The sequence below is a fragment of the Mytilus californianus genome, unplaced genomic scaffold (assembly GCF_021869535.1).
Source record: "Mytilus californianus isolate M0D057914Y unplaced genomic scaffold, xbMytCali1.0.p SCAF_4, whole genome shotgun sequence".
Classification (NCBI taxonomy): Eukaryota; Metazoa; Mollusca; class Bivalvia; order Mytilida; family Mytilidae; genus Mytilus; species Mytilus californianus.
Window position 1 is genome coordinate 61,548,165 of NW_026262690.1, and position 14,033 is coordinate 61,562,197.

Sequence of the window (14,033 nt, forward strand, 5' to 3'; positions counted from 1 at the left end):
ATATGATACAGTTACAGGGGAGGTAATGACGTTGCTAATGTAAAATGTTATTTTTTGAAAGGTCAAACTGTGAAATATAGGGTAAATATGCATTTTTCGACTGATTTTATTCATTAGCTTGAAACATGTTCATGGACCCTTCATTTTTAAAATGACATTTGGCCAGATTATGTATCACAATTATTTGTACCAATTTTTATAAAAAAATCACAGATGAATTTTTCTTAAATTGGGAAAAAAATACAGCAAAAAATGCTGTTTTTTTCTACAATCATGAAAAAATGATAGAAATATATTGTTTTCAAAGAATTGTTTCACAAACTTAGGGTAGACTTATGTAAAGACGATATTCCAAATGTTTTTACAAAAATCCAATGGTGATGATTATCTTTTGAAACAAATAAATGGGGAATGTGTCCATGGAACACAGATGATGCCCCCGCTTGCATATCATATAAAGTTATAAAGGCATATAACTGAAGAACAGTAAAAGTGACACTACCCAAATGTGTACTTGATCTGAGTTTTGTGGTAATAAGTATTGTGTATAAGTTTTATAACATTTGGTTGAAGTAAACCTAAGTTAGAGAACAGAAACAAAAAATTCAGCAATGTTTCCGTTTGTAAAGGGGCATAACTCTAGAACAGTAAAAGTGACACCACCAAAATTCATACTTGATCTGTGTTTTGTAGTAATAAGTATTGTGTATAAGTTTCATAATATTTGGTTGAGGCTAACTAAAGTTAGAGAACAGAAACGAAAAATTTAGCAATTTCCATTTGCAAAGGGGCATAACTCTAGAACGGTTAAAGTGACGCCACCAAAATTCAAACTTGATCTGTGTTTTGTAGTAATAAGCATTGTGTATAATTTTCATAACATTTGGTTGAGGCAAACTTAAGTTAGAGAACGGAAACGAAAAATTCAGCAATTTTTCCTTTTGTAAAGGGGCATAACTCTAGAACGGTTAAAGTGACACCACCAAAATTCAAACTTGATCTGTGTTTTGCGGTAATAAGCATTGTGTATAAGTTTCATAATATTTGGTTGAGGCAAACTAAAGTTAGAGAAAGGAAACCAACTTTGGGACGTACGTACATACAGACGAGGGTAAAACTTAATGGCCCCTCCGCTACGGCAGGGAACAAAAAGTTAGATGTGTCTGTTCAAAGGATAGAAATGTCATAGAAACCAAAATTTTGAGTAAATGTCTAAAATTTCGACCCCATTTATCTCTAAAAGTAGCATATGAAGGTATATTTTTTATTGCATATTTGAATTAACTTAATTAAAAATAGCTTGTATGCAAATTTTCGTCAAAAAATTACTGTGGGATCAAAACAGTATTGTATGCCCTTAAGTCAATAAAGCATGGCCAAGGGGGCCAACCCTCATACTCATTGTCTCATAGCTTAAATGAAAGGGTGCTAATGCAACAGCATATCAAATATCAATGGTGTAGTTGTGACCCCTATAAAGTGTTAACCGAATTCAGGCTTGTATAGTCCGCGATTTTATCCTCCAAAATTAAACCTGCCAGACAGGGGTGCGGATTATAGAGTATGATAAGCAAGAATTAAGAGAAAAATTTGATTTTGCAAGGTTTGTTTACGTTCAGCCATGTTTGTTATTGAAATTGTAGAGGGTGCCCTTATCATTTTCAAAACTAATATTTTACCTAATCCATATGAATGTGCAATTTTAATTCAAAATCCATTATAAAGTGATTAATTTCAAAATTAAATGCTTCATTACAAATTTCTTGTTTCTTTTCACAGCATTGTATAACATAAACTGGAAACCAATTGTATTTAACGGAATGAAAAAAGTGTATAAGTTAGCAGGGAACAGTTACAAAAAGTTTTTTTACATGAATTCTCCTGGCAAGAAGGGGGTACAGACAATGTACCAGTGGTAACTACAGAAGACGGATTACATAGTGTCATAAAGAAGTCTATTAGAAACACAAAAAACAAGAATGTGTCCATAGTACACGGATGCCCAACTCGCACTATCATTTTCTATGTTCAGTGGACTGTGAAATTGGGGTCAAAACTCTAATTTGGCATTAAAATTAGAAAGAATATATCAAAGGGAACATGTGTACTAAGTTTCAAGTTGATTGGACTTCAACTTCATCAAAAACAACCTTGACCAAAAACTTTAATCTGAAGCGGGACAGATGGACAGATGGACGAACGGACGGACGAACTAACGGATGCACAGACCAGTAAACATAATGCCCCTACTACTATCGTAGGTGGGGGCATAAAAAATTCAATATCTTCAAACTCATTAGTGCATAAATTATAAGTAGATTTGATAGATGATTTACTTTTTTTTTACTCAAAACAGGGATAACAGATCCTTTGTCCAAATTATTTACCTTAGTGTTATGTTACATGTGTACAAAATGTTTAAATAAAATGTATAAATAAAACAGTCTACCTTATCCCAAATAACATTGGCAACTTGGTCAATATGTTGTCCTATTGATGCATGATCTCCACTGTATCTACAATATATCCATGTTATCAACAGAATCAAGAAAATTCCAAGGGCCCAATTCATCAAGCTGGCAAATGATTCCATTCCTATAATTCCGAAAAATCCTGATAAAAAATATGCAATTGCCATCACAGAGAACAATACGGCTGGAGTCCGTGCAGAACTGAAAATATTTTTTCCTTCGTTATGACTTTTAAAATTATCATTTGTCTCTTCAATGTCTTTCTGTAACTGTTCTTTATAGATTGAACTAAATTCCTGCCCACCCATTTTCCTGGTGGCATCAAACAAATCCATGGCAATGGTAAGGCATCTTATATGTTCTCGTTCTAGCTGCTCTGGATGTAAGTAAGGTTTGTCACCACCACATATCTGAAACAATATAATACATAATTACAAAAAGCTACAAAACATTTTACCTATAATAAATGAGTTACAAAATAAGGACAGCACAAAAATTAAAACTTTTTTCTTAATTTTAAGCTGTTTTTTTCATTTAGAAATAGGATAGTAAAACTTAGTTTCGTTAACTTAATATTATTGTTTTTGTTCCGAGCTTTTTTTTCATGAAAAATATGAATGAAAGTGTCAAATTACCCCAAATTTTCTGTGTTCTTAACTATTGTGTTGATATTTTCAAATCTAAATAAAAAAGATCTTCGAACTAAACTGAAGCATAGTCTAACACAACACACATGAACTGATTGCCCAGCAGATCTGAAATTCTCTTATACAGCACATTGTAAAGTTCAAGACCAAATATCAAATTTTCCTTATACAGAAGACAAGGAATATGTAATGGAAGACAGGTAGTCAAGGTCATTGCAGTGTACCACCCACCTTGCGATTGGGTGTATAAAATTCTACATTTCATCAAGTTTTATAAGTGTTAAATCATTATTCTTCCTACCTTTTCCATTTCTTTGGTATACCGACTCTTTGAACTTGAAACAGCTGCTAGATTATTGGCCTCTGCTGTTGCCTAAGGAATAAAAGATATATATGAAAATAGTTACATAAATATTTGGAGGATGAATGGATGATGATTATTCAGTAAGAAATCTTTCAACCATATTCAGGACATATTATGTGATATGAACAGTAGTGTACTAGACCAACATCTGTGCCAGAATTTTAGTTTGCTAGTCCATACCGCAACATTCAAAGAGAAGATAAGTAACAATATGATTCAGACTTTGTCTAAGATACAAGATTTTTTTATGATTTTTGTTTTTGGCTTTGAACTAGCTTTCAGTAACTTTGAGTACGTTCAGATCTGTACTTTGTGTCTTTTGCATTTTTGTTGTTTTTCATGCTTTGTATTGATCGGAATAGTTAAGCCCTTTTCACCAGATTTTTATAGTTTGTTCTTATGCTGTACTGCTAAACCAATATATCCATGTTATCAACAGAATCAAGAAAATTCCAATTGCCTTTTATGCAATTATATTCATTTTCATATTAATAAAATGTATGGTTTATGTTAATGAGACAATAACCCAAAAAAATAAAAACCAAAGACATAGTCTTTCTTCATTTGGTATTTAATTGTTCAATATTTTTTTTCAAATTTGAAATTGCTCATTGTAATTATTAACTCTGTAAAGCTTTCATTAACCGCTCCAAAATGAAACTTAATGAAGAACTTTACATAATTATATTGTCTGCCACCTTTGTATACTTACAAGCAACATAGACTTGGGCTCTGGTAATTCTTCTCCTTGATAAATTTTGATGTAAGCCTGAAAAAATTGAAAGTATGGAATAATATAGAAGTTGCCAATGTTGTCAATAAGAACCTACTTTAGTTCTCTATTCCTTTCATGTTCACAATTTTCCATTCATATAAGTCTTTTTTTTATGTATATAAAGCTTTCAGCCCTATTGGCTACATAATGATGGCCAGTTTTTATTGGTGGAGGAAGCTGGAGTGCCTGGAGAGAACCACAGACCTTCAGTAGTAAAACTGACAATCCTAGTCAATTAAGATCGAAGTCGAATGCACCTGCTACATGCGGAGTTTGAACTAATAACCTCAGTGGTGACAGGCTAGTGATTGCTATTGATGAACTACTTTAACCACTCAACTCTGAGGTCCTCAAGAATTGAAAATTACCTTGAAATATTCTACAAGTTCTCTACAGGTTATCTTTGATCCATTCATTTCTTTTATTTTCAAGTTATCTTCATCCAATAGCAATGGCACTAATATTTGAAGTTTGTCTTTAAAATCTGATTCAATATCTATAACAGAAGAAAAACATTTGAGAACACCACGTTAAATTAAATAGACAGCTCAACATATGTATAACATAAATCAATGAAAACTATTTTGTGCTCTCCATTAGTTCCTAAATGAGACAGTGCCATAAGGGCTCTTTTGGCCTATTTTTTTCTATAAAAATTTGACTTCTTATTTGAGGTGTTCATAAATGTCTGTTTAAAAGTTGAAGTAATACAAAATTAGAAAAGAGTAGTTTTCAATCCAGGAGGTGAAAGTATATGTAGATGTGACTATCTACATCACCAAAATTCTGGAAAAAAATACATCAATTTTAGTCATTTTCAGATAGTTTTGGGCTCAAAATACAGAGCCAATGCAAAATACCAACTAAATAATTCCCCAAAATGTTTATCTATATGAACAATACCATTCATGTAAATTTTTTTGTGGTACTTGCTTGTACGTATTATTTCCCAAAACATATATACGTCAGAATTTGCAAATTATGTTGAAAAAATGAAATTTTCCCATCTTTTAACTGTAAAATCACTACTAATATTAAGGATTTAAAGATCTTACAGTTTAAACTTTGCACATTCTTAATAGTTACATTTAAATCTTAATCACCTGATATTAAAGTATTTTATTTTCTTAGGCGACAAGGGGCTCTTAGAGCACCTCCTACTGTGAGAAGGACAGTCAGAAAGCTTTGTTCTTATATTGAAAATAAATGGGGAATGTGTCCATGGGACACAGATGATGCCCCTCCTTGCATATCATATAAAGTTATAAAGGGACATAACTGAAGAATGATAAAAGTGACGCTACCCAAATTTGTACTTTATCTGAGTTTTGTGGTAATAAGTATTGTGTATAAGTTTGATAAAATTTGGTTGAGGCAAACTTAAGTTGGAGAACGGAAACGAAAAAATGCTGATTTTTCATTTGAAAAGGGGCATAACTCTAGAACAGTATAAGTGACACCCCTAAAATTCAAACTTGATCTGTATTTTGTGGTAATAAACATTGTGTATCAATTTCATAACATTTGGATGAGACTAACTTAAGTTAGACAAAGGAAACGAAAAATTCAGCAATTTGTCCATTTGTAAAGGGGCATAACTCTAGAACCATTAAAGTGACACCACCAAAATTCAAACTTTATCTGTGTTTTGTGGTAATAAGCATTGTGTATAAGTGTCATACCATTTGGTTTAGGCAAACTAAAGTAAGAGAATGGAAATTAACTTTGGGACGAACGGACGGACAGAGGTACGTACGGACGTACAGACAGACAAGGGTAAAACTTAATGCCCCCTCCGCTATGGCGGGGGCATAAAAACAGATATGACTTTGACTTTAACATAGCCTTAGATCATGAGCAACATTCATTCAGTAATTGTTTTGCAAAATTTCATAAAATATCTCATTAAATCAAATATGAATATTAAAAACATCCACTACATAATCTCCAATATGAATAAGAAAAGTCAAGAATTAGTAAATGTTTTTCTTCCATTTTCAGCATTTGACATCAATCTGTACTCTTGTCTTACCTTTCAGTCTTCCATCAAATTTTGGATTTGTGGCAACTTTAAGACCAGGATGTGGCATTAAAAAACAACCAATATTTTCAAAACAGGATTTTATGTGTGATCTCAATTGTTGCAACTCATTATGTTGCTTATCTGAAATCTGAAAAAGATAAGATTGAACTGTCAAGCTGTTTAGATTGTTCTATAAAAACATAAGGTACCAAGGACAGATACTTTTAAATTGTTAGCAATTTATAGTTTATCAAATCTTAAATCTCTGTAAATATAAAAAAAATAAATCCAAAATATCTCTATGGTTGGGTTTTCTAACTTAACACACATATAAGTTGTTATGAAAATGGAATTAGCTGCCACACGAATTAGTAATATGTGGTGTTTCTGACTAATTATAATTAAAATAAATACATCAATCATAATGTTTTTGGTGTAAATATAGCTAAAAATTTGTTTGCAATCAGCCAGCAAATATTAAAGCGGTCAGGAAAACAAAAATTTGTTTTTCAAAGTTAGCCAATTTGAAAGGTAATCGAAAATCATCTATCATATTCGTTTATGAACTTAATGAAAGAACCTTAGTGAGCGCGCTCACATACCCCACGTCCCCACATTGTCATTTGAGAAATAAAATAAGTGTAAGAAAAAAAAATTGTATCAGAAAAAAAAATTGAATCATAATTTCCTGTCAATATGCACATCTACATAGTATGTCCTTATTATCTACACAGTTTCATGAAATTCTGTTGTGTGGTTTGAGAGGAGTTGCAATGACAAAAGGTTGCAGTAGTATATTGGGCAAATAAGTTCAAAGGGGTGTAACTCCTGGAAAAAAAATTGAATCTTAATTTCCTGTCGATATGCACATCTACGTTGTATGTCCTTATTATCTGAAAAGGTTTCATGAAATTCTGTTGTGTGGTTTGAGAGGAGTTGCAATGACAAAAGGTTGCAGTAGTATATTGGGCAAATAAGTTCAAAGGGGCGTAACTCCTGGAAAAAAAATTGAATCGTAATTTCCTGTCGATATGCACATCTACGTAGTATGTCCTTATTATCTGAAAAGGTTTCATGAAATTCTGTTGTGTGGTTTGAGAGGAGTTGCGATGACAAACTGTTGCAGTAGTACATTAAAGTAAATAAGTTCAAAGGGGCGTAACTCCTAGAAAAAGAATTGAATCGTAATTTCCTGTCGATATGCACAACTACATTGTATGTCCTTATTATCTAAAAAGGTATCGTGAAATTCTGTTGTGTGGTTTGAGAGGAGTTGCGATGACAAGAAACAGTACTGACGGACGAACGGAAGGGTCAAAAACATTATACCCTGCGCAACTCGTTGCGCGGGGTTGAAAACATACTTTCACTACTAGTTAGCCATGTGGTGTATTATATAATAAATAATTCTTTCATGTCTTGCTCTATGCTTATTTTAGCATGGGTAGATATTATATTTGTCAACATCTTCACAGAGAGTTAGCGAGGTGTAAAATAATATAATTAAGTATTTAAGTATAATGTATACAAGCTGAAGCTCTGCCTATCTATTGATTGCAGATGTCAATCTTAATTACAATGCTTGAGCAAACATTTATACAAACAAAGTAAGCAAGCCAACCAAACCTATAAACTACAAGTATTAAGAAAATAGCTCTAAAGATAAATCAATTTCTCACCTGCAATCTTCTTTCAAGTATTTTTCTTCCTCCAGCAGCTCCATAATCTGCCTCATATGGAAAACTCCAGTCCCTCACCAAAAATTCTAAACACTGATAAATTTAAAACATACAATAAACTATAAATACTCATACTAAATGATTCAAACAATGTAAATAAACATGGTGTAAAATTAAGGCAATAGCAAAGTATCTGTTCAACATAAAGAACAATGTATTATGTTCTGTAAAAAAAAACTGTTACTAAATTCACTATGTGGTCATATTCAAATCAAACTTGTGATGGAATAAAATGTTATAAAGCAGCATCCTCTAAAATCCAATAATATTTTTACTATTTATGATTTTCCAGAATCAAATTGTAATGATTTTATTTCTGAATCAATAATCATAGGTATCATAACGAGTAAAATTGGATATCTATTGATATCAACTTGAGTTATTTAATTTCAATTTAATAATAATTGCAAGAGTTTATTATTATTATTGAAATTAAACAACAAAGTTGATATCAAGGGATATCCAATTCTCATGAGTTATGAAAAGATATTATTTGATGGTGTCTGATCCATTTGTTATTTTGAACAATGAAAAAAAAGAAAAATTTGAGAAAATAGCGGTAAAACTTATTCATAATACTACAAAACAGAAAAAAATAACGTTCAACAGAGTTTCTTAAGGAGATGTTATTATTATGTAAAATATTTAGTACATACCTGAAATGGTTTTGATATGTTATCGTTTGCTTCTAGAGCAAGTCTTCCATACTCAGTAAACAGCTACCAACACAGATAACAAATGTAATATTAAATAATGTTTCTAAGAAAAGAATGCAATGACTTAAAAGATTAATGTTAAAAGCTACAACTTGGGTATAAAAGCATGTCTTAATATGAGTAGGCCAGACATTAAATGTAAGAGATGATGATTAAAATCTTCAAAGAACAATATCATACGATAGCATATAGTTAATATTATATTGATGTCAACAATTGAGATTCATGTCAAACACATAAGAATGAATATGTTGTGGTGATTACTATTTCCTGACTTGTAATTCAAAGTATCGATAAAAACAGAAAGTAGGTACCAGACAGATTGGAAAAAGAAACACATGTTACAACTCACCAGTGTTAAGCTTGCTGACCAAATATGAAGTCATTCTGTTCAGTAGTATTGGAGAAATAAGTGACAAAAACTTTTAAGTTCATTCAACATACTGAGAAAAAAAAAGTATTGCCAAACAGGAAGTAGGAATTTGACAGATCTGAAAAGTGTTCACACGTTACAAATTTTCACTGTCAAGCTTCTGACAAATGGATGGAGGAACAAGGTGATTGGAACATAGCACCAACTTCCAGAGCAGTGGTATAAAAATCAATAACTGATTTTTTCTTCGAAAATTTGGTTAATAAAATAAATTCACACATCAAATGTAGGTCATAGTGCCCATAATGGTACATGTAATGACATTTTTTTCTAACAATATCAGTACAAAACCTAAACTGTGGTATTACATGTATTAAGACATTATTTGGAAAATATAACTAATATTATGTCAAGATTTCAGTCAGAAATGGTTTTCACCATAAATCTTAACAAAATAACCTAAGTATTACACATTCATTACAATAATATTTTTTTCTACAAAAATGTATTCTACTATGTAAAGAAAATGAAATTTTAAAATATCACTGATATAAAGGTTAAGTAAGAACATTTTTTTCTCAACATCAGAAGAGCCCTGTCAAAAAAGTTGCTTGTTAAAACACTTTTTTTTTAACTTGTCCAAAATATTGAATAAAGAAATAAAAACTTTCAATTGCTTTACTGTATTTATTTAAAAGACTTTCCTGGTAACTTAATGATAAAGTCAACTACAAGCCATCAAATCAGAAGCCCACTGCTGGCATTAACTGTTATGTTGTCTGTCCATCCTCAGATATTGTTACCGACTAAACATATACAAGTAAACAACACTGTTTTAAATTTAAGCAACTTATTAACAGTAACAAACATTTAAATGGTAATGCAATCACCCAAACTCGGCCAGTACAAAACTCAAAATTAATCAGCAACTTCTTATGATATAACTTAATACCATATGTAGCTAATTTCATTTTCATACATTTTTCTATTTCTGAGGGCAACAACTTCCACAAAAATCTAAAAGTGTGTTGGACTGATGAAGTAGCTTTAGCTTTGCCAGTAAGGTACTAACAGGCAGTTAACTGTGTATTTCTTCAAACTCTGAGGATTCATTCATTAATGATAAGATAGCTCAAGGAAAGAAAACTTTCAGCAAAAATCATTACAGAATCTCATAATGGTTTTAGATGATAAGGAGTTCAAAAAAGAACTATTCTCACATGAATATAATGTTCTAAGCAAATAACATGAAATAGTTATACTATCTTTCAAATATATTATCAATGATGCTGTCTCAACCTTAAAAAACAGATTGACAGTGTCTCAGAAAACTAGAGGCTCTCAAGAGCCTGTGTCGCTCACCTGTATTTACTGATGCTTTGGAAATCATGTAAAACAAGAAATGATTGTAACAGGATGCTGTTACGAAGTCTCCCAAACGAAGCTCCCATAATTCGTAATTCCCAGGGTCACCTGACATTGGACAAAGTCCTGTGAAAATTGGTTTGGTCCAGTAAAGTTATATGCATTAGTGATGCCTGGGGACTAACCCTGTATATCATTCAAATCATCTTGGCATGACAAACCAGAATATGTATGGTTTAGGGGTAGGGATCTCGACCATTTACAAGATACAAGAACATTGGGGGTGGGGGGGAACCCCTGGGGACTGACCCTAAATGTCATTCAAATGTTCGAGACATGACGAACAGGAATATATATGGTTTAGGGGTGGGGATCACGACCATTTACAAGATATTAGAACATTGGGGGTGGGGGGAACCCCTGGGGACTGACCGTATACGTCATTCAAATGTTCTAGACATGATTAACAGGAATATATATGGTTTATGGGTGGGGATCTCTACCATTTACAAGATATTAGAACTTTCTCAAATGACAGGGGGTTGGGATGACCCCTGGGGACTAACCCTGTATATCATTCAAACCATCTTGGTATGACAAACCAGAATATATATGGTTTAGGGGTGGGGATCTTGACCATTTACAAGATATTAGAACTTTCTTAAATGGCAGGGGGTGGGGGTGACCCCTGGGGACTAACCCTGTATTTCATTTGATGTGCTTTATCATGACAAACCAGAATGTATATGGTTTAGGGGTGGGGATCTCGACCATTTACAAGATATTAGAACTTTCTCAAATGGCAGGGGGTCGGGATGACCCCTGGGGACTAACCCTGTATATCATTCAAACCATCTTAGCATGACAAACCAGAATATATATGGTTTAGGGGTGGGGATCTTGACCACTTACAAGTTATTAGAACTTTCTTAAATGGCAGGGGGTAGGGGTGACCCCTGGGGACTAACCCTGTATTTCATTTAATGTGCTTCATCATTTAGAACATTTTCAATTAAAAAGATTGTGTCTATCACAAATGGTTTTCAATTTTTAATCATTTGAAAATTTTAAAAAATAAAATCCCATAGGGTTCTATAGTAAAACCCTCCTTTCTTTTTGCCCCTCAAAGTACCCCTTTATAAACCCCATTGCACAAACAAAACCCTGATTGCACCACTAGACATGTTAGTCTAACATATTGTGAAACCCTAAGTTAATCTGACAAGCGGTTAGAAGAAGAAGAAGAAGAAGAAGAAGAAGAAGAAGAAGAAGAAGAAGAAGAAGAAGAAGAAGAAGAAGAAGAATAATAATAATTATAAGAACTGAGCAAAACCAATAAGTCCTCCCAAACTTCGTTTGGGAGACTTAATAAGGTTAAAATCATAATTAATAGTATTAGATATTAGATATTATAATGATATCTAAGATAATAACAAAAAACTGCAAAATTTTTGTAAAATTACTAACTCAGGGGCAGCAACCCAACAACCGGTTGTTGGATTTGTCTGAAAATTTCAGGGCAGATAAATCTAAATCTAATGAACATTTTTGCCACCTGTCAGATTTGCTCTAAATGCTTTAGTTTCAGAGATATAAACCAAAAACTGCATTTTACCCCTATGTTCTATTTTTAACCAAGTTGGCCATGATGGTTGGTAGGCGGGGTCATAGGACAAATTTTTAAACTAGATACCCTAATAATGATTATGGCCAAGTATGGTTAAATTTGTCTCAGTAGTTTCAGAGAAGAAGATTTTTGTAAAAGATTACAAAAATTTACGAAAAATTGTTCAAAATTGACTATTAAGGGCAATAACTCATAAAGGGGTCGACTGACAATTTTGGTCATGAAACTTATTTGTAGATCTTACTTTGCTGATTATTATTGCTGTTTACAGTTTATCTCTATCTATAATAATATTCAAGATAACCAAAAACTGCAAAATTTCCTTAAAATTACCATTTCAGGGGCAGCAACCCAACAACAGGTTGTCAGATTTGTCTGAAAATTTCAGGGCAGATAGATCTTGACCTGATAATCAGTTTTACCCTATGTCAGATTTACTCTAAATGCTTTGGTTTCAAAGAAATAAGCCAAAATCTACATTTTACCCCTATGTTCTATTTTTAGCCATGGTGGCCATCTTGGTTGGTTGGCGGGATCATCGGACACATTTTTTTAAACTAGATACCCTAATGATGACTGTGGCTAAGTTTGGTCAAATTTGGCCCAGTGGTTTCAGAGGAGAAGATTTTTGTAAAAAGCTAACGACGACGGACGCCAAGTAATGAGAAAAGCCCACTTGGCCCTTCGGGGCCAGGTGAGCTAAAAATGAGCACAAATGTACTATTGATATAAAAACAAGGAATGTGACCGTATGATTTCCAATTAGTCAACTATCCACCAAAGGACTAGTAAGTGAACAACTACTGGTCCCCTGTATTTAAACTTGCTTATATTTGGCCTTAATTTTCACACTGAATTTACAAATCTGAAGAAGATTAAAAGTTCACAATAGTTCAGTGCAAGTAGTATTCATAGCTACATCTGCATTGTGTTATGTACTAAAGCAGGAAACCACTAATTAAATTAGTTACCTTACCTTAATGATGGATAATAAACCTTAAAATGTATCACTATTCATAAAATCAAAAAAGATCATTTTACTAAATGCTATATTCAGATGGAGTGAGAGAAAATTTTCCATACCTTTATATCTCCATCAGTCAGAGCAAAGGGCATGCCAAATACTTCATTCACTTAAAAATTGTTTGAATGACCCTACACACTTCCAAATGAATGACTTTAACAGTGAAATTTATGAGGATGATGATGATTGATCGCTGCTTAATGTCCAGCGGCAAATTAATATGCATATTCAGGACGAGAACATGTTAATGTAATATGAATATTAACCATGCTTTGTACTAGACCGACACGCTGAGCCGGATTTTTGACGTGCTAGTTCACAAGGTAACAGTCTGCAGGAAGACATGTCACGTCACCCGGACACATTATTCTGATTCCGAGCCAACCAGTCTTTGCTCTTACTCCTTATTGCTGCGTGCTTAGCAGAGAAGCAGCAAATACCAATTTTAAAGTCTTTGGTTTGACCCAGCCGGGGTTCGAACTCACAACCTCCCGCACTTGAGGCGAACATGCTACCACGAGACCACCGAGGCAGTCCTGAAATTTATGAAACATTCAACAGATCTTGACAAATTCTTAAAGCAGCCTTCTATTATAAAGACATCAAGGTATAGAGATATATGAAATTGTAAAGGTCATTCAATTGAATAAAACAAAAAAATGCATAAAATTGTATATTCTATAATCAATATATAATTTTTACAAGATTGTTGAATGAATCCAACAAAAATAAAATACCCTATCATTCATCATCACTTTTCAAAAACATATGTTACACAGCCTAAGAGGTGTCATACTTCATAGATCTATTAGAAATAGATTGTTTTTCTCATCCCATATACAGCTCACATAAATATTTTTAAATTTCGTCAAAAATCATCTTTAGACAATCTTCATCAGTCTCCATTCC

At 32.8% G+C, this 14,033-nt stretch overlaps 1 protein-coding gene across 2 annotated transcripts in view; it reads right to left on the minus strand.

Moving 5' to 3' along the window:
* The window catches only part of LOC127698564 (atlastin-2-like), a 39,057-nt gene that overhangs the window by 5,197 nt on the left and 19,827 nt on the right, over window positions 1-14,033 (minus strand). For both annotated transcript variants that reach the window (XM_052202070.1, XM_052202071.1), the window contains 7 exons: window positions 8,676-8,738; window positions 7,960-8,052; window positions 6,290-6,428; window positions 4,626-4,753; window positions 4,195-4,251; window positions 3,420-3,491; window positions 2,450-2,881 (listed from right to left, as the gene is read on the minus strand). In XM_052202070.1, the coding sequence (XP_052058030.1) occupies window positions 2,450-2,881; window positions 3,420-3,491; window positions 4,195-4,251; window positions 4,626-4,753; window positions 6,290-6,428; window positions 7,960-8,052; window positions 8,676-8,738 (984 nt within the window). The remainder of the gene's footprint in view (window positions 1-2,449; window positions 2,882-3,419; window positions 3,492-4,194; window positions 4,252-4,625; window positions 4,754-6,289; window positions 6,429-7,959; window positions 8,053-8,675; window positions 8,739-14,033) is intronic.